Source organism: Prunus persica, chromosome G5 (assembly GCF_000346465.2).
Source record: "Prunus persica cultivar Lovell chromosome G5, Prunus_persica_NCBIv2, whole genome shotgun sequence".
NCBI lineage: Eukaryota > Viridiplantae > Streptophyta > Magnoliopsida > Rosales > Rosaceae > Prunus > Prunus persica.
The window spans coordinates 14,544,073-14,564,724 of NC_034013.1; the positions used below are offsets into that span (position 1 = coordinate 14,544,073).

Genomic DNA, 20,652 nt, shown 5'->3' on the forward strand with positions numbered 1-20,652 from the left:
TCGAAGAAGCTATCACAAGATCGAACTCGAAAGCCTAAAAACTCTCATTATAAATAATGATTTGGCCGTTGAAAGTATGTCTAGAATTGCTTCATATGCTCACATATATAGTATAATCCACTCACCAAGAATGGCAAACACATGTATTATGCTGTCTTCGAATTCTGATTGGTCTCATTTCATAATGTCTCCTTTTCCACCACCCTAGTATTAACAACAAATTCATGTGATCCACCAGTGATCACACAAACCCAAAAAAACAAGGGTTTGGCTAATTTTTTATTAGTGTTGGTGGAAAGGAGGTATGTCGATGTCTTCAATGAAACCTAACTAGCTATGTGTATTTTAAATCCCACGTCGTTTTGGTCAAGCTTCACAAAGATCGAAGATGAAGACAAACGACCTTTTCTCCAAATCTTGCATACAAGGGTCCCATCCAATCTAAGGGACAAAATTGGAGTCTATATTAGTTAATTAATTCCTTAACATAGATGATAAATCAGTGTTGATAATCTAATCTATATAGCTTCTTTTTTTGATCGAAATCTAATCTATAGCTTATAATCTCTCTATCCCGTGATTTACTCTCTCCTTGTGAGGGTCCCACTAATTTGTCATCCTATGGTTGGATTGTGGGCACGTGGGGGTAGCACTCATCATCATCAAGATGAAATACATATACATATACATATATGAGGTTCTTTTTTCAAGTAAACCTTTTTCTTAATCTTCATGGATGAGAAAAGGGTTGGTTGATATGATTGATTTGAGGAAAGAAAAAAAAATTAGGGTTTGTCGGCTATGGGAATTTTCATATTTTACAGAATGAAATCGATTCAGGTATGAAGTTTTTGTTGAGGGAGGGGACATCTTTTTAACAGTTGGGGCCCTTAGGTTTCCTTTGGGTCATTTCAATTTTTCTTCCCGCAAAGGGAAAGTGTGGCTCAAATAGTTTGAAGTCAATTATGGGTTGTTGAAATAATAATAAAAATCATTTTCATTGGTTAGGTAGAAGATGTGATTAGCCTCTCATAGACTTCTTTTACATTAGTATTTGGTGGAGTTGGTGGTGGCCATTTATTTGCAATATAGTCAAGATAAATATTAGGTTATGAGTTATTAAACTCTGATTATCTTATTTTAATAGAATTTTCATGTACTAAATCTAATTTTTCTATGTGAATGTGTTCCACCTTCTCTTAATATATTTGTCACATGAATCACATCAGTTAGTAGGCTACGTATCCTCTCCCAAAAGAAAATAAATATATTTATTCCATAATGTTGTGCTTAAAATATAATTAAAGGGGAAAAGAATGTCCAACTTCTCTTGACTAGAATCATTTGCAAAAATAGAAAGGAAATCTATAATCTTATGCTTGAATGAGAAGATAGACGGTTAGTGATTACATTGACCAAGAATTAGTGAAGATCATCAATATGTTTATATGTTCATTATATTGAATTAATATAAATGTATGACCAGTCTAAGTTATATAAAGGTCTAAGAAAAGAGAGGACAAAAATGAATTATACGAATGTAAGTATGCGATAATGTAGCTATACATGTAAGTAAGTGATAGCATCTCGAACAATAACTAAAATTTTCAAATTAAAGTTTATTCTATGTCGGTTTTGTTATTTCAAAGTAAAATTAAGTGTATTGAAGGGTCAATGTCAACTTGTCAGTTCTGAAGAGAGAGATATAAGTTGCAGCTTCAATAATTGAGTTTGACAAATCTATTGAAGAAATTTTCTATTTTAGCATTCCAAAACAATTAAATGAATTGTTGAAGATGCTCATGTACATACCTAATTCATGTAATACATGTAAATGGCTGGAAAAGGCATATTATTCTGATAGGTCACGCCCACGACAAAACTACATGCAAAATAGTTGAAATCGAAAAAGCCCTTGTTCACTCATCCTTCTTTTACCTTTTGTATCCAACAAGCAGCTGCAATGCAAGCGTGTAAGCAAATATGTACAAAAACAAAAGCCCTTTTTCAATATTCCAACACATCAAGCTCAACTTTAGTTTTTGACACTTTTTAGCATCATCGCATCGCATGCCATGAAAATATAGAAGCCAATTAAAGTCAGGGCAAGATTGTGGAAAAATGGAAGTAATTTGGAGTAAAGTGAGGGGAGAAGTGCTTCTTGTATCTGTGGCATGTCATGAGAGGTGTAGGCAAGTTGGGAAACACAATGGGACCCTTGTGCAGTAGCCAGTTCACACTCCATTGTTGAAGGGTCAACTTCATTGCTCTCTTTTAGTCCTTTGAAGATCCAACACCACCCATCATTCATTTCTCAACACAAAAAGGATCAATGGGAGGAAGGAAAAAATGAAAATTCAGAAATGGCCATGGGGACCAAAAAAGGACGAAAGGAGAGACGTGAGGGACATATCGCACGCAACAAGGCATTTTTGTCAATGGCCCTGCAAGTCTTCATGTAAATTTGTAAATTCTCTCTTAAGATTCAAACTCTCAAACTCAAAGATTGCATGTATGTAATTATCATCTGCAAAACCCTCATTTCCTATGTGCACGTGTAGAGCGAAAAAACAACATAATTCACATCCTTTTTGTTCTTTAATTTATTAATTTGGTGCATGCAACATAATATGTATATGTATGGACAGTTATTATCTTATTCGGACGTTCGTACGTTATTATTATGCATACGTCATTGTAAACTGGGAGGGATAGTAAAAAATACATAGAGTATGCACGATAATAACGTCCGAACGTCCGCATAGGAAAATTTTTGTATGCATGGATATATGTTATAGAACATGGGTCATATAACGCATATATGCTATGATGCAAGGGATCGATACCATGTTTTGCCCATGCACAGTAACAACACAGACTAGAGACTTGTAAAGCAAGATGGATGATAATTAATCTTAATTTCTACTTAAATATAGAGCAATCAAGCACCTAATCTAAGCACAAGTTGATCATTATTATTACTTTTTTCTTGCTTTGGCCGGCATTAGAGGACAGTAATTTCTCTTGAGATGATTGGCTAGGAAGAAATTATCTAATACGCAAAGATATTAATGGTGGTCATATCCAGCCAATGTGGTCCAAGTTTTTAGAAGATAAAAAAGCTGTGGGCAACGATCAACCACCATTTTACTGTACATGAAAGAATATACTGTTCAAGTGACATATATATATATATATATAAATATATATGCTTTTCTTTTTGTGAATTGTGATGGATGATGATGATGATGATTAATTTCATATATATGATGGTAACTTTTAATTAATTAAGCAAATTAATCATGGCTGGAAATGACAGACTCACACATCAAACCTATCACAAAATATATGCATATGTAAGCCACTCATACAGACAGTAATAATTATGTGAAACAAAGACAAGGAAAAAAAGTCATGGGTGCATTGCATTTTTTTCTCAATTGGGTTTCCTCTAAAGTAAATATGTACTCAAAATCACTTAACCCATCCAACTCTCAACTCAACTCAACTCAACTCAACCTAACCAATCATTTTCCTTGACTGGTATCAGAAAATTTCAAACATTTGTGTTTATTGGTCGAGACCGCGCTTCTTAAGGTGGTCCGGAGACTAGCCTAAAATTACCCACGTCCTCTGCTGTATGTATGCAGCACTATAAATAAATGTGTTTTCCACCAAAAAAAGTCTCTCCTTGCAGTAGTGTCTGTAGGATTCTGAGTTTGTTGGGAGCCCCATGAAGGAGACACTCAGATACTTGGCAGGAATTGCAGGCCCAAGTGGTTATGGCTCAAAATCAACTGCTGAGCAAGTTTCTCAAGATTGTTGTTCCTCAGTTCCTTCTCATCTCACTGCCATAATCACTGGTTAGTTAAAAGTTTTCACATGAACATTTCATTCTTTTTGGCAATTTGCATGGAATAAAGTTATTCATTTGAATAAGAATTCTACGATTTGTTAAAGGAGCAACGTCAGGCATTGGAGCTGAGACAGCAAGAGTACTGGCAAAGAGAGGGGTGAGGATCGTCATCCCGGCGAGAGATTTAGGGAAGGCAGCTGAAGTGAAGGATGAAATTCAAAGAGAGAGCCCAAAGGCTGAGGTTATAATATTGGAGATTGATCTCAGCTCACTTGCTTCTGTCAACAGATTCTGCTCTGAGTTCTTGGCTCTGAGGCTACCCCTCAACATCCTCATGTAAAGTTTTCTTCATGTACTTTTTATCTTCTTAGCTTCTTTACTCAACTTGTTGCTTTTATGATGCATGAAATCTTTGATTTGCAGAAACAATGGTGGAGTATTTTCTCAAGCTTTGGAGTATTCTGAAGACAAAATTGAGATGACATTTGCTACAAACTACTTGGGTATGTTTTTTCTATTTTCTATATTCTACCCATCTGATATCCTTAACCAGGAAAAAAAAAAAAAAAGTTTCACATGCAAACGATGAACAGCTCAATTGCTTTAGAACAAATTTTGGGCTCTCCCAAAAGATGACAAGAAAAATTGGGCCATTTTTATGTCCTATAGTGTGTGCAATGGACCACCAGACCAGACACGATCTTTAATATTGGTCACATACATACACATCACTGTTTTTGTTGTTGTCCATTGCAGAAGCCTATTTGGGCAACGCATGGCCATTCAAATCATTTTGTTTTTTTGGGGGGATGAAGAAGAATTGAAGATGTCGATTTAATTTAATTTGGGTTTTGATGATAAAACCTTTTTTGATTTCTTTTGCAGGACATCATTTTTTGACAGAAACGCTGTTAGATAAAATGGTGGAAACAGCGGCCCAGACTGGCATCCGAGGAAGAATAATCAATGTTTCTTCTGTGATCCACAGCTGGGTCAAGAGGGATGGTTTCTGCTTCAATCAATTGCTCAACCCAAAGAAGTATAAAATCACACTATTTCTCCTGATCAAGCCATTAGTAAACTGTGAATATTGTTGTTAATATTTTTGTTCATGCAGTTATAATGGCACAAGAGCATATGCACAGTCCAAATTGGCTAACATATTGCATGTTAAGGAACTGGCAAGACACCTGAAGGTAGTCTCATTTCTTCTTATTTACCTTTTCGTCGAAGAATTTTTGTATGCGCCGGTTGCATATAGCGATCTCTACCACACTAATCTTCTTCTTATTAAAAATTTACAGGCAAGAAATGCGAGAGTAAGCGTCAATGCGGTGCACCCGGGGATCGTGAAGACCGGAATTATAAGAGCTCACAAGGGCTTCATCACAGGCATGGATTCTTTCCTTTGATTTAAATTGGCCTGTGAATTAATAATGTTGCAGTTTGTGAAATGAAATCTAATTTCTTGGAACCCTTTTTATTTCCATGCAGATTCTGTGTTCTTCATAGCATCCAAGTTACTAAAATCAACATCCCAGGTTTGTAACGGAGTAATAAAGCATGCATTTTTATTCTTAATTTTTTTTAATATAAAATAAAAATTTGTTTGTTGAAGTTTGCTGGAATTCGTTTTTACAGGGAGCTTCGACCACATGCTATGTTGCTTTGAGCCCAGAAGTAGAAGGGGTAAGTGGGAAATACTTTGCAGACTGCAATGAGAGTGACTGCTCGAACCTAGCAAATGATGAATCTGAAGCTCGTAAGTTGTGGAAGCAGACCCGTCTGCTAATCCATAGACTACTGTATCAACCAACAGCTTAGAAAATGTGTATTTATTTTTTTCTCTGCCATTAAAGCCATGTATATAAAGTGTATTTATATACACAAAAGGTAGATAGAGAGGCCTACTTCACAATAAACTCCAGGGTAATTTAATAACTGAAAGAACTTGGATACCTATTTTCACTGTTTATAATACAACAAATCTGAAATTCGAAATTCGGTTCTTCGATACAACTCTGCCTGCCTTTTATATTACCAAAAATACAAGCGTCTGCGATGTAAATTCTAACAGCATATACAATTAAAATACATGATTGGCATATTTTAATTGTCATAAGAATAATTTTCTTATAATTGGCGTGTGAAATACATGATCACAACCAATTAAAAGGAGATACAAGAAGACCTGAGTCTCATGAGAAGGTGAAACTACTACAACCAAACAAATTCTGAAGAGAAACAAAGATGTATAACCCATTTGCTGTACTGCAGAGAAGTAATAACACACAATACATGAAACGATGACAAATCTTATATCAAAATATAAGATATGATTAAATACAATTGAAATGCACGCATACACTTGCATAGTATTTTGGGATTACAAAAGCCTTACATTCAATCACGCATCAGTGGCTCAGTTCAATGAAGAGTACATGAGTAAACCAAATCCAGCAACAAGGTGCTGCTGTCACGTTGGGCTGCAACACTTCATCGATGAAGTTGTTTCTTTCTGTTAACTTAAGTTATCTAAATACGGAGAAATCAAGTTTCCTGACTCCCATGTCAAACTTGAATGCCGTCAGCATCCTTAGTTGTGAATTATGATTACTCTGAGGAGTTTAGAGCATGTGATGCACATTTGCTCAAACTAAAGATGACCGACAGCCTCTTTCCATCGTCATTTCTTGACCTATCATGGAATTCAAAAGATTTCATTCAAAAAAAAATTCTACAAGAAACTATTGTAGAATGGTATAGTATACAGGTGTGAGCCATGTACACAATAGCAAACAAAAGTGATAAGAAAGCAAAAACCTATAAAACCTAAAGAAGGAAATACCTTAAAACGTGGAGACCGACGCACAGACGATGCAGACCTAGGAGATAGTAGTGCATATTTACTCCCCTTTCCATGGTTAGGTTTCTTGAATTGACTATTATCTTCTCCATATTGAATTTGGAGCTCACCAATCTTGGCCACAGATTCACTTCTCTCAGTTGACACTGAAAAAGCTGGAGCAGACCCAGAAATCGAGGAAGAGTCTTGAGGAAGAACAGTGGTTAATCCTGTTGAATCATAATGGACACATTACGTCAGAAACAATGGGTAACAGAGTGGTCTAATCCTCAAACTTCTATCAAATGTCAACTGAAAACACAATGTTTCGTAAGTGGACGAGAGTCAGGCAGAAACTGTTAAATTTTTTTTATTATAATTACTAAGAAAATTGACTAACTATGTTTTACAATAAAATATGGGACCCCTATTAGAGGGTGTCCCCTTTCTAGCATGCAAGACTCAGGAAAGATGCAAGAGAGAAGTTCTACCTTGAGCTGCAGCTTCTTGAAACTTCAGTCTCATATCTCTGACAAATTTAAATAATCCATTGGTTCTGTTCAATTCACGAATCAACTCTTTGATCTCATTCAAGTGCGGATCACAATCTAACACTAAGGATTACAAGAAATGAATATCAGATATACATTAAACATCAAACTATAACCCATAAATAAGTGCAAAGCTTACATGTGTAAGTATCATTTGCATGGCGGACAGTGAAAGAGAACTCCTGATTTGGATTTTTTGAACAAATGTTCTTGAATGTGAATTTTACCCCTAATGACAGAAGGTTGTAAGTCATTCTCCACATATAGATACACACAAAAATGTTGCACAAGCAAATGATGTCAATTACCATGTCCGCCTTCAATATGAAAACCAAGAATCCTATTATACCACGAGATGGCCTCTTGAATTTCATCCTTACTGTCTTGGTTAAACTCTTCTTCAGATTCTGCCAAAGTTTTGATGTTACTAAAAGTATTTTTTTTTTTTAAAGGAAATATGGCGCAAAAGAAGTTGTCAACACAATTATACATTCCTTTCCTGCAAAATGCAGTCTCCCTCCATTAAGCCACAGAGCGATCAAATAAATAACAAAAGTTAAACTATTGATAAGTATTTAAATCGATATAAGGCTATAAGCAAAAGGCAACAATGACTCCAATCACTGAAACAATTAAGGAACTTACCGGTAGATTGCTGAGAAAGAATTGCAGCATATTCATCCCTCGTATCCCTTCGATCTTGCACTGTTCTTTTAATTTCTTCAATCCTAGCTTTCCTAGCAGCAATGGCGTCCATCAATGCCATCCGCTTAGCCTCTTTACGGGTCTTCACTACAAAAATTTTAATAAAAAAAATACTAACACGGTTAATTTGAAATAAATAATCATTAAAAAAAACAAAGATTTCAGCTAATTATAGTAAGGGCAGCAATGGCAATGGAAATGAATGCATATCATGAATGTTGAGTTGAAGATTAGCTTCAGGGATATTACTACTAAATAATAATCAGTGTCATTAACTTTGAAATTTCAAATTCAAATTTATCACTTACAGAAGCAAAATAGAAGCAGAGATAGATACCTGCTAGGGCTTTAAACAATTCATCCTCAGCTTCCCTCAACTTAGCTTTAGCCTCTCCTACTTTACCTGTAATTGTTGGAAAGAAATTAGATTTCAGTCAAATTGAGATTCACAATAATGTGGAGCGGCAGCCCTCTCGTGGATCCAATCTGAAACCCTAATTTTGCACGAACCATACATTGCCTAAAAACTCAAATTACGCACGAACCACAAGGCTAAACCCTAAATTTAAGTATCTTCAAGAAACAAATAGATTCATCGAGTAAACCACAGAGAGTTAAACGAGAAGCTGGACCTTGGTATCGGAGGGTTTCTTGCACTGTGGCGCGGATCGAAGCCAGGTCGCCCTGAAACGAGGCCGTGAAGGTATCCATGTTCTGCTGCAGAATCGGAATCTCCTTCTCGCAGGCCATCCGTAGCGATTCCATCTTCGTCCGTACGGACTCCTCCGGTTGGCTGTCCATTGCTGCTAGACTGACGAGTGAGTCACCCGGAGTTCAGAGTTGTGTTTTATTTAAACAAAATTCGCATTTAAATCCCGCCAATTTCATTTTCATTAGTGGGGGGAAGAGAGATGTGTGATAAACCGGGCCGTTTTGGGGTGCGGAGATATATTGGGCTTTTGGGTGGCATTAGATTGGGCTTTTTCGGAATTTTATATTCTTGAGCGGTGGAGTGATCAAATTGTTGGGTGCATTGTAAATGGCTCTCCGAGGTCCCAAATTATTGGGAGGGGAGGGATTGTCTTCCTTTGATAGCAGAGAAAATCATACCAAGCAGCTTGAACAATACAAAACCAGGAGCTTCTAGAGAATGAACAAAAGTCAAGTAGATTATGGTAGCGAAAATTATAGCAGAAGATCCGAATCCGCAGATATAAACGTGTGAAAAGGAAAAACTTGAAAATTAATTAAGAATTCTTTGACCTTATTGACCAATATTATCGTTTGAGCTGGGTAAGAACATGTAAGACCCACTGGATATTATCAAATGTAGGTTACTTGAATTACAAATATTCCTAAAAAGTAAAATTATTGTATGAAAAAATTATATAAAAAAAAGAGTCGTAAATGATTGCCTGTATGTTCATGAGCTGACTTCTACAAAAATTAAGGATATTTTTTTAATTAATCCAATTATAGATTGATTCAATAAACCTATGCTAATCACCGCGTTTTGTTGTCGTTGGGCACATGCCATTCATTCCTTACCAATCTATGTAAGTCTATATATTAGGTTTGACCATTTAATTTCGAATTTCGAAGTCAATTGATATCGTATTAGAATATAAGCATCCAACCTAATTAATTTGAAATTAACGGAGATGCGAACAAAAAGCTTCAAAACCACCATGCAAGCCCTACCAGCCGTCCAGTTCTTACGTATGTGAGATAATGTTGTCAACATTATGGACAAAGCTTTCTTGCATGATATCAGAATTTCCGGTCTTAAAGAGATAAAGCTATGCATATATATGTTTAAACAATGTTAATTATATACAAAGCGCCGAAAGAAGAAAAGCTAATTAGGCCATTAACCTTGAAAGAAGGGAAGAACATTCCATGAATTGAACACCAACACATAAAGAGCGGCAAAGAGATAAAAAGCTAGGGCAAATCATGCCTCTCAAAGTCAAGGGAAATAATAGTTAACCTTCATAAAGTGCTTAAAATATGAGATTAATTGCAATAATGCACGTAATTAACTTCCTAACTGATGATGATGACACAGACATATCAATCAAATTAATGAACTTAATTAATTCCACTCGTGTTGTTGTTGATCCAATGGGCCACGCCATGGATGCGAATATAAATGTACTTGGAAAATGCAAAAGTTTGTCGGTCAAAAAATTATCATGGTTCTTGGATCTTTTTTGCTCAATTATTGTTGAAAAACTTTTAATATATACTATGAGAGCCTGTTTGCGTTGCACCATGCAAGAGGGATTGGCAATATTTGTGTCTACATTTTAATTAACAAATGCTGCCTAACAAAGCATATACATTTCGAATATCCAACATCTCGTTTCTTTCCTTTAAGCTAATTTTTAGAGAGACTAATTTCATTGCATATGCAATCACATACTCGAGACCCCAGTTGAATTCTTCTCATATTTGGTATCACATTATTCCAAATTCAGTTCTTCATGCTCTTAAATTTGATTTGCGTGGAGGAGGTTACCCTCGTGGTTTTTGCTTTGTAATTTTATTTTGCTTATGAAAAAAAGAAAGTAATATTATACTAGACAATTGGGCATTTTCCACGTGGACAAAGAAAGCATACATCAAAACTCCGAATTATAAAATATATGTAGAGTTGTTGAGATTTACAGCAATAATGCGTTCTTATTTAAACCAAAAAAAAAAAAGGAAGCAGAAAAAAAACATAAAGGACACTTCGTGGGGGAAAAAAACATAAAGAAATGAAAAGAAGTTTGACTGCTAAAGATTTGGGACAAATTATAAGATGGGAGATGCCCAAATCTTCCATTATATTGCGTCTTAGACTACTAATTAAGTAGGATACATTGAAATATTGGATTAAATTTGATTGGATCGGTCAATTTAGACGAATTGGATTAGATCTTATACACCCCTAATGCTATATTTATATATCGATATGATTTAACATTTTATATACGAACATATTCTCGTGCATGCTTCAAAAATTAAAATTAAAATCACTTATTTTTGTTTTCTTTGACGAATGATAATTCTGATTCGCTAATTATTAGAAAACATTAATTTATTAATGTAAAGCACACTGATAAGGGACGTGTATGTATTTTATAAAATAAAGTGGAGATCCATGTCAAGTCAAGTATATTCATATTAGTTTCTAGATTTTGTTGGAGGACTTCACAGCGGAATTCAATTCATAGTTTGGTTGGTCTTTGGTGATTCATGTTCTTTTTTTAATATATAAATAAATCAATTCTTTTTTGTTTACCATTTCCAAATTTCTGTTTTATTATAACGAAAACATAAATTCTCAGTTTGTATAAACTATTACTAGCCTCTCTGCACGCGCTTTCGCGCCTGCGAGAGGCTTTTTAAATTAAAATTTATTTTAGATTTAAAAAAGATATGGGTAGTTATGTTCCATAAAAATAGGATTCATTATCTGATTTTTCTTTTAATTTTAATTTTTTTAATATGAAAAGGTGTAAATTTACCATATTATCCTCATTTAATTAATAATTTTAATTCTTAATGTTTGGATTAACCAAGGGCATTTTATGGTATTATGAATGTTTCACCATTCTCTGCTTTTTGCTTTATATATATAGATTAATGCTATAGACTCAAATAATTGAGAATGATGTACAATTTTACGTGTTATGTTATACAAATATAATTTATGGTGTATTTATTAATAAGGAATTGAAATTCTCATCAAAAATTGAATTCCGTAGGATTCATGTGTTTACTTCATATCAATGAATTAAAAAGTAAGCGAGGCTCACACAAAATCAAAAATTCTCAATTCTTGAGTGAGAGGTGGTATTCTAATTCCTAAATAACTAACCCATTATGAATTCAATTTTTTTTTACCCATTATATCATCACACAATTTTAAAAAATTCCAAATTTGTCATTTACTTCAACCCAACAACGAGGACATCTTTAGTAATTAGTATCACTTATGCTCCAATTCCCTATAGTTTCGTAAACAACTTCAATAGGAATTCGGAATCTAACTCCCCTCAATCTATATAATTTAGTAAACAACGTTAATAGGAATCCGAATCTAATTCTCCTCAATTCAATTCTTCCTAATCCAATTACGGACTAGTTAGGAAATTTGCTGTAATGTCATTTAAATTATTGGGTTGACAACACAAACCACTTGGTAAGATCATGCATCACTACTTTATTATTTGAGGACATTTTTGCGAATGAAGACTTAAAAAATAAACGATTCACATTATCAAATAAATTATAAAGTGGACAAAAATAAGTAATTATAATTACTAGTAACGATTAAAACGTATGTGGAATCGGACATGAATAATATTAGACAAGGGACCTCATCCTCATCTTGAATTTGTGTGACATGCTATATATAAACAGTAGTCTCTAGCCAATATTGAAAGCTTTTTAGATCTAATCATTCCAACACGGAACGGAACTATCTTCTATATTTCATCAACTAGAAGAAGAAGAAGATGAAAAACACCTGATAATATTTGTTATCCACGATAAATTCTTTATCTGCCTGCCGACTTTATCCCCACTTGTCTACGTACTTGCACGCTCGAAGCCAATTTCAGTCATATCATGTCAATTAATCGGTTGAATAATAATGCTATATTATGTTTTGTATAGATGGCCCCAAATTTTGTTTTGTGCGGTTCAATTATCAGTGTTAATTATTATATATTTTTTTCTTTCGGAAAAAGAATGCCAAAAGACTAATGCACGTGCATGATCGTGTGTGTATTACTGTTAATGCACGCGAAGTTCACAATTGAATCAACATACATTTACGGATGATAACAAGATCCATTGCAAAATATTTTAGACTTTTAAATTTAGGATAATAAATTGATTTTATATGCAAACCACTACAGAAGAAAGCTTTGCGGTTGAAATTGAAAGTATCAAATTAAAAGGTGACAGGGTGACCCTAACATGCATATGCGTCATGGCCCCAAACCCAGAATAGCTCAAATCAAATGAAAAGAAATTGGTGAAATGCTGAAAGCTAAAAGCTAAATGGCCTTACCCACTATGCAGCTTTGCCCGAATCTATTATGTGCACATGATGTGCGTAGCTTCAGTCTCCATGCAATTATATCCACCAAGATTGGCTCTCAAAATGTACTACCACATTTTCTATTTTGTGTATAGCCCATCTATATATCAAAATAAGCTTCAATCTATTTTTCCGAATGTCTAAAGCGATATTGGAGGAATAATAGGCAATCGAACTTAGTATGCAGGTAGATATTCTTAACCAATTGAACTACAATAAGCGCTTGCAAATTTATAAATATATTATATTAAAATGAATTTACACTTAGATTCCGATTGACAATTCTAAATGCATATGTATCACACACTAACTTGTCTAACAAGATAACATTAAGGCGTTGTATGTGATGGTTCTCTGTTTTTTTTTTTAAATTTTATTATATATATATATATATATATATATATATACAAATTGATATTAAAGAGGCAAGGGCAAGAACTACACTATGCCTAGTGCAAAATTTTGGGGGAAACAAAAACTAACTTTTTAGGCATTATACCTCAGTTTACATAAATTAGACCAGTTCATTTAAGCAAAATTAGCCTATAACCAAACATATCCCTAATTAGCTTCAAGTTTTCTCCGTTAAGAAAATGAATATAATTTTATTTATATTTTTGTCCATATAAGAAATAATAGCCCATCCCTATAAAAATTCTTGATTCCGTCCTTGAGAGGCGATTAATCGAACACAAAACCTCATCATTTTCTTTTGATAAGTTTAGTTCAAGCATATGGATTTTCAGTAGTGGTAGATAGCAAATATTATAGAAGACAAATTAAGGAAATTAGTTGAGATGTATATATATTAGGGTAGTGGCACGTCTAACTTTTGATGGGGTGTGCTTTGTCTCTTTCCCTTTGCCAACGACAATGCAAAAAGACTGAATAACACAGAAAGCTGTGTCCTACACCATGGCCGGTTAGGCCCCATAATATAAACCTCTCTCTCTCTCTCTCTCTCTCTCTCTCTCTCTCATGTGCAAGACCAAAACCTTCTCTCATCTCGTGCTTAGACTCATATATATGATTAAAATAATATTATCAACCTCTTCTCAGGGAAGTCACGAGCCTGCAACCAAGCAGCAGCAGCCATTATGTGTGAACAGATAATCAACAGATTAATCCTAATATAATTAACCTAAATGATTCTTATATTCTCATCAGTATGGCCTCCCTCCCTCTTGCACACCACATCACGCGACCAGATTTAAGTATTTAATATAAAAATGGTGCCAGTTTATTGGGTTGCAGAAGACCACCAAGTCAATAGTCCCCAGCACTATAAATCTGGTTAATTATTAATTATAATGGGATAAAAGGGTATTATATTTTGAACTTGTAAGTTGTATATATGACGTATATGAAAACTACACAATTGGATATGGTGGGTTTACTGTTTGATTCTTATCCAGAGGAATAATTCTAAAAGATATGAAATTCATTAGTTCAAATTACATATATATAGATTCTTATCCGTGTATTTTTTTTACTATCGATTCTTACTTTCTTTCTTGTTTATTATAGCATTCATACGATAATAACGTACAAATATTTATTCAAATGAGAGAATAAATGAATCAGTGATGTAATATTTTTTTTGGAGCAGTACTTAAATGCAGCATATATATATATATATATATTTTCTGATGTAGATTTAGATCTAAATCTGAGGTCAGTTTTAACGTTCAAATTATGAATGGTGTTTAAACTAATGTGGGACATGGAGCAGATGTAATTATAGTATTAGCAGCCTCCGCTTGCAGAGTTTTCAGCTTTGTTTTTCTTTTGCAGCTTTTAAAAAACTTTTAAAGGGTGACTTTGGATTGGAGGCATATTTTCTGATTTACAAATTGCAATATGCCAATTCTCAATTAAAAAAAAACTAAAATTTAGAGGTGGAAAAGATTTCACTGCTGCATAGGAATTTGACGCAACATCCAACTCCACCACCAAGAACAGAGGATGAGTCGGACTCCTCCATATGCTAGTTGGCCAAATATGAAGCAACTGACAAAACCCAGTAAGCTCAAGGATATTTTTAGCTCAGTTCTTTTTCTTTTCTGCATTTTCTTTATGTATAAAAAAAAATAGAAATAGAAAAATCCAATCCAATCCAAGAGAAAGTGAAAGGTCATTGTTTTTGTATAAGGCCCGAATAAAACATGGAAAAAAAGTATCATCAGACTAAAAAAAAAATTATAGACAAAAGTCACAGACCCAAGCAAAGCAAGCACTCTCTCTCTCTCTCTCTCTCTTTCCTCTTTTTTTGAATAAAAAACAGTTAGCCCTTCTCTTCCCCCCACCTCTCCCCCTACCATAAACAAATGCAGAAAAAAAAACCATCTAAAATTCCATTTCACTCTGCACCAACATCATGGCCTAGCTGTTCTTGGATCCGGAGATTTTGAGTCTTTCAATTTGTTATGCAGAGCTATTTAAAATAATATACAGATAGCCCACCAGACATGATTGGGTTTCTCTCATTGTCCCTCCCTCCTAGGCTCCTCAGACCAGACCCTTCTTTCGCTTCCTTTTGTTGGAGTCTGTAGCTCAACTGTTTGTTGTAATGCCTGTATATCCATGGCCCCTCCTCCTCCTCTCCTCCTTCTTCCTAGTCTTCCTCTCTGTTTCTCCTCTGGCTTTGGCCCTCAACCCACAAGGCCAAGCTCTGTTTTCATGGAAGCAGAGCATCAATGGCTCCACTGAGGCCTTGAGGAACTGGAACCCAAGTGATCAACATCCATGTGGGTGGTTTGGTGTCACCTGCAACCTCAACAACCAAGTTGTGGAATTGAATTTGAAGTACCTTGATTTGCTGGGCAAGCTCCCTTCCAATTTCACCTCATTGTCAACCATTAGCAAGCTTACTCTCTCAGGCACAAACCTCACTGGTTCAATACCAAAGCAAATTTCAACTCTCCAAGAGCTTACTCTCTTGGACCTGAGCGACAATGCATTGAGCGGAGAAATCCCAGTTGAGATCTGCTCACTGCCAAAGCTTGAACAGCTCTACCTCAGCACGAACCGATTAGAGGGCTCAATCCCAATCGAAATCGGCAACCTCACAAGCTTGAAATGGCTGGTCCTGTTCGACAATCAGCTCAGCGGGAGCCTCCCCAGCTCCACAGGCAACCTGCACAATCTTCAAGTGATCAGAGCTGGTGGGAACAAGAACTTAGAAGGCCCTCTGCCTCACGAGATTGGAAACTGCAACAATTTGGTCATGCTGGGATTAGCAGAAACAAGTATATCAGGCTCCCTCCCTTCAACCCTTGGCCTCTTAAAAAAACTCCAAACACTCGCAATCTACACAGCCTTGCTCTCGGGGCCGATCCCCCCTGAACTCGGAGACTGCTCCGAGCTCCGGGATATCTATTTGTATGAGAACTCGATAACGGGATCGGTCCCGAGCCAATTGGGCAACATAAACAACCTTCAAAACCTTCTCCTGTGGCAGAACAACTTGGTTGGGGTCCTACCTCCAGAGCTCGGAAACTGCCTCCAGCTGCAAGTCATCGACATCTCCATGAACTCATTGACTGGAAGCATACCGCAGTCTTTCGGAAACTTGACTTCGCTTCAAGAACTCCAGCTGAGCGTGAATCAAATATCGGGCGAGATTCCGGCACAACTCGGAAACTGCCGAAAACTTACTCACATCGAGCTCGATAACAATCAGATCACCGGTTCGATCCCGGCCGAGTTCGGGAACTTATCCAATCTCACTCTGCTCTTCTTGTGGCAAAACAAGCTTGAAGGAACCGTTCCGTCGTCGATTTCCAACTGTCTAAATCTAGAGGCCGTTGATTTGTCGCAGAACGGTTTGAATGGTCCGGTTCCCGGAGGGCTCTTCAATCTCCAAAAGCTCACGAAGCTTCTGCTCCTATCGAACAACTTCTCTGGCGAAATACCGCCAGAGATTGGAAACTGCTCGTCGTTGATTCGATTTCGAGCTAGCGGCAACAAGCTCACAGGAGCTATCCCTCCGCAAATCGGGAAGTTGAAGAACTTGAATTTCTTGGATCTTGGATCGAATCGGCTCACCCGAACTATACCGGAGGAGATCTCCAGCTGCCGGAATCTGACATTTCTCGACCTGCATTCCAATTCGATTGGGGGAAATTTGCCCGGAAGTTTTGATCAGCTCGTGTCTCTCCAATTCGTTGATTTCTCGGATAATTTGATCGAGGGGACGTTGAGTGCGGGACTCGGATCGCTGAGTTCACTCACCAAGCTCGTTTTGGGGAAGAACCAGTTTACAGGTGCGATTCCGAGTGAACTCGGTTTGTGCCCGAAGCTACAGTTACTGGACCTGAGCGGGAACGAGCTCACGGGGAATATTCCGGCAAGCTTAGGCAAGATTCCGGCGCTCGAAATCGCTCTGAACCTGAGCTGGAACCAACTCTCCGGCGATATACCGAAGGAGTTCGCCGACTTGGACAAGCTCGGGATTCTAGACGTCTGTCACAACCAGCTCACCGGCGACCTCCAATTTCTCGCAGCCATGCAGAATCTCGTGGTCCTCAACGTCTCGCACAACAACTTCTCGGGGCGCGTCCCGGACACGCCCTTCTTCGCGAAGCTTCCCTTGAGCGTCTTGTCAAGCAACCCCTCGCTCTGCTTCTCCGGCAACAGCCAGTGCGCGGAGAACAGCGACAATACCGGCGGTGGGTCCCGCAGGCGCAATATAGCAGCGCGCGTGGCCATGGTGGTGCTACTGTGCACCGCGTGCGCACTCCTCTTAGCGGCCTTCTACATCATCCTTGGAGCCAAGAGACGGGGCCCACCGGGTCTTTTCGGAGGATCCCACGAGCCCGACCCGGAGGACGACAGCGAGGTCGACGTGGGCCCGCCGTGGGAGGTGACGCTGTACCAGAAGCTCGAACTGTCAATTGTTGAAGTGGCGCGAAGCTTAACCCCTTGCAACGTTATAGGGCGGGGCCGATCCGGCGTCGTTTATCAAGTCCCCATCCCCTCGGGTCTTTCTCTCGCGGTAAAAAGGTTCCGTACGTCAGAGAAATACTCGGCGTCCGCATTTTCCTCGGAGATTGCCACGTTGGCAAGAATACGACACCGTAACATCGTACGGTTACTAGGTTGGGGCGCGAACCGGAGGACGAAGTTACTGTTCTACGACTATTTGGCTAACGGTAATTTGGGTTCGTTATTGCACGAGGGGTCCGCAGGATTAGTGGAGTGGGACAGCCGGTTCAGGATAGCGTTGGGCGTGGCGGAGGGATTGGCATATTTGCACCACGATTGCCAGCCGGCTATCTTGCACCGAGACGTGAAGGCCCAGAACATTTTGCTAGGGGATCGATACGAGGCCGTTTTGGCGGACTTTGGGCTCGCTAGGTTGGTTGAGGAGGACGATCAAAACGGTCCCTTTTCAGCCAATCCCCAATTTGCTGGGTCGTACGGCTACATTGCGCCTGGTAAGTTAAAAAAGTTCAAACTTTTTAATATCGTTTTCGTTGTCTTTTAATCATGGGTTTTACTTTTCACCATCGTTTTCATTGCTCAATTATGTGATTCTTAAGATTGACTTGTAATCTTGGTAATTAGACTTGTAATTCTTGAAGATACATGTTTGGATGAATTTGACGGATGGGACATGCGAATATGACAGATGTTCCATCATTTCTGAGATGGGTCCGTCCTTGCTATTTTCACAAACTAAAGCAACATGGGGTTTTGCAGTACAGCTTTTAGTAGACCCTTGTAATTGCAGGTTTTCTTGTTGCTTTTAGTGTTTGTTCTGTGAAATCACAATGATGATCGCAAATGCCGCTGGTTTTGGAAAAGAAACTTCAACTGTTTGACATGACATGACATTCGCTTTGCATTAGCTTATGTCCAAAAACATCACATTCTTGGTGTTTTGGCTGGATGCTTACTTTTTACAGCAATCTTTTCTGCATTTGTTATCCTCTCAATCTTGCATTGTTTAATTTCTTCCACACTGTGACGCTGACTTTAAATTTAAATGTTAATTTGAACAGAATATGCTTGCATGCTAAAAATTACTGCAAAAAGCGATGTCTATAGCTATGGGGTGGTGCTTTTGGAGATCATAACTGGGAAAAAGCCTGTAGACCCATCGTTCACAGATGGCCAACATGTGATTCAGTGGGTTCGAGACCACCTCAAGAGCAAGAAGGACCCAGTGGAGATTCTTGATCCTAAGCTTCAAGGCTACCCGGACACTCAGATACAAGAAATGCTCCAAGCTCTTGGAATCTCACTCCTCTGTACCAGCAACAGGGCAGAGGATCGCCCAACAATGAAGGATGTGGCAGCATTGCTAAGAGAGATTCGACACGATCAGCCCCCGACTGGAGGTGAGGCGCATAAGCCGGCGAGCAATGCCTTGAAAAATTCATCCTCTTCAGTCACACCAGCTCAATTGCTTCAACTGCAAGGCTCTTCACCTTGCTCACTTGCTTACTCATCTGCTTCAGCTGGTTATCTGTCAGGAACCCAATAACAATGTCATAATGTTAGGATTAGGAGTGATATTATTAATTATTATTATTATTATTTGTAGGATTAGGGTAGCAAAGCAAGAGTGGTAATATGGTAAACTGATAGCACAAGTTGATCGGCATATTGATTGTACAGCAACTTGATGACATTATTGTACTTATAGTGATGAGTAATATGAATGAGGCCATTTCTTGAATTTCTATTTGCTTCATATATTGTGATTTATCGATCTATTTACGCGCGTATGAACGATTGTAAACAATTAGACGTTGAATTTTTTCCCGATATATATTAATCAAAGGCGTTGTCATTGAAGAAGACACTTAATTATACCAGACAATGAGAGAGAGAAGGAGAGAAAAGGGACAACAAAACTACTGTTTGCTTGAATGTAAAGTCATTTTCCATGATTTCTTTCTCCAAAAAGGAGCAAGGAGGGGATGTGTGGATGGATGCGTGTGTTGTGTGCATGCAACTTGCAATTGTTTCCTTCTTTTTATATTTTATATTTTATGATTACAAATTCACGTGTTGTTGTGTGCTGCAAACTTGGTAAAGAATTTTGCTCTTCTTGGGGATGTGAAAGAGAAAGAAGAAAGGTAGGGATGTGTGGTGGGGAAATGCGAGCTTCTGCTATAATTGGAGAAGCCAATCCCTCCTTATCTCTCTCCCCACAGTCGCTGTTAATAAGAAGAAGTATTCTGTAACCATCTAGGCCCCCACCATGTGAACAATAGACAGAAGAATTCATCTATATCTTAATTAAAATAAACAAAAACAAAATCAGATATTAAAAAAACACAGTGGAGTATTTTTTGTGTAGCTCACAAATTCTCTATTTTATTTAGCAGTATCTTCCATACTTATGCAGAAAGGTGGAGAGCAAGAAAAAGATGCCCTTCTGTCTCTCTCTCTCTCTCTCTCTCTCTCTCTCTCTCTCTCTCTCTGTGGTGACCTTTTGCTTGTGCTCACGTGACCGCACATGCAACATTATGGACCCCATGTATCATATATAAGATATGTGAGATCTGAGATCCAGTCTCTTGGTTTTTAATACTTTTATTTTGAAAAGCAGACATCAAAGATTCCCAGTGCATGCAGATCATGA

At 37.4% G+C, this 20,652-nt stretch overlaps 3 protein-coding genes across 4 annotated transcripts; 2 read left to right on the plus strand and 1 right to left on the minus strand.

The window, feature by feature from the left end:
- Nucleotides 3,682–5,818, plus strand: LOC18776178 (short-chain dehydrogenase TIC 32, chloroplastic). 2 transcript variants are annotated; one of them, XM_020564493.1, is made up of 8 exons: nt 3,682–3,863; nt 3,961–4,192; nt 4,280–4,359; nt 4,742–4,895; nt 4,974–5,052; nt 5,161–5,248; nt 5,351–5,397; nt 5,475–5,625. In XM_020564493.1, the coding sequence occupies exons 1-8, from the start codon at nt 3,734–3,736 to the stop codon at nt 5,526–5,528; spliced, it is 864 nt and encodes a 287-aa protein (XP_020420082.1). In that variant the 5' UTR covers nt 3,682–3,733; the 3' UTR covers nt 5,529–5,625. The 2 variants fall into 2 exon arrangements, with proteins under 2 accessions (XP_020420082.1, XP_007209342.1); XM_007209280.2 differs by having other exon boundaries at nt 3,683–3,863; nt 5,498–5,818.
- LOC18776206 (kinetochore protein spc25) lies at nt 5,699–8,834 on the minus strand. Its single transcript, XM_020564495.1, has 8 exons — nt 8,590–8,834; nt 8,295–8,360; nt 7,898–8,044; nt 7,561–7,659; nt 7,392–7,481; nt 7,193–7,315; nt 6,705–6,931; nt 5,699–6,554 (listed from the first exon to the last, which is right to left on the minus strand). Exons 1-8 carry the CDS (start codon nt 8,756–8,758, stop codon nt 6,543–6,545), a joined length of 933 nt encoding a protein of 310 aa, XP_020420084.1. The 5' UTR covers nt 8,759–8,834; the 3' UTR covers nt 5,699–6,542.
- Nucleotides 14,938–19,740, plus strand: LOC18776267 (probable LRR receptor-like serine/threonine-protein kinase At4g26540). Its single transcript, XM_007210535.2, has 2 exons — nt 14,938–18,493; nt 19,061–19,740. The coding sequence occupies exons 1-2, from the start codon at nt 15,625–15,627 to the stop codon at nt 19,543–19,545; spliced, it is 3,354 nt and encodes a 1,117-aa protein (XP_007210597.1). The 5' UTR covers nt 14,938–15,624; the 3' UTR covers nt 19,546–19,740.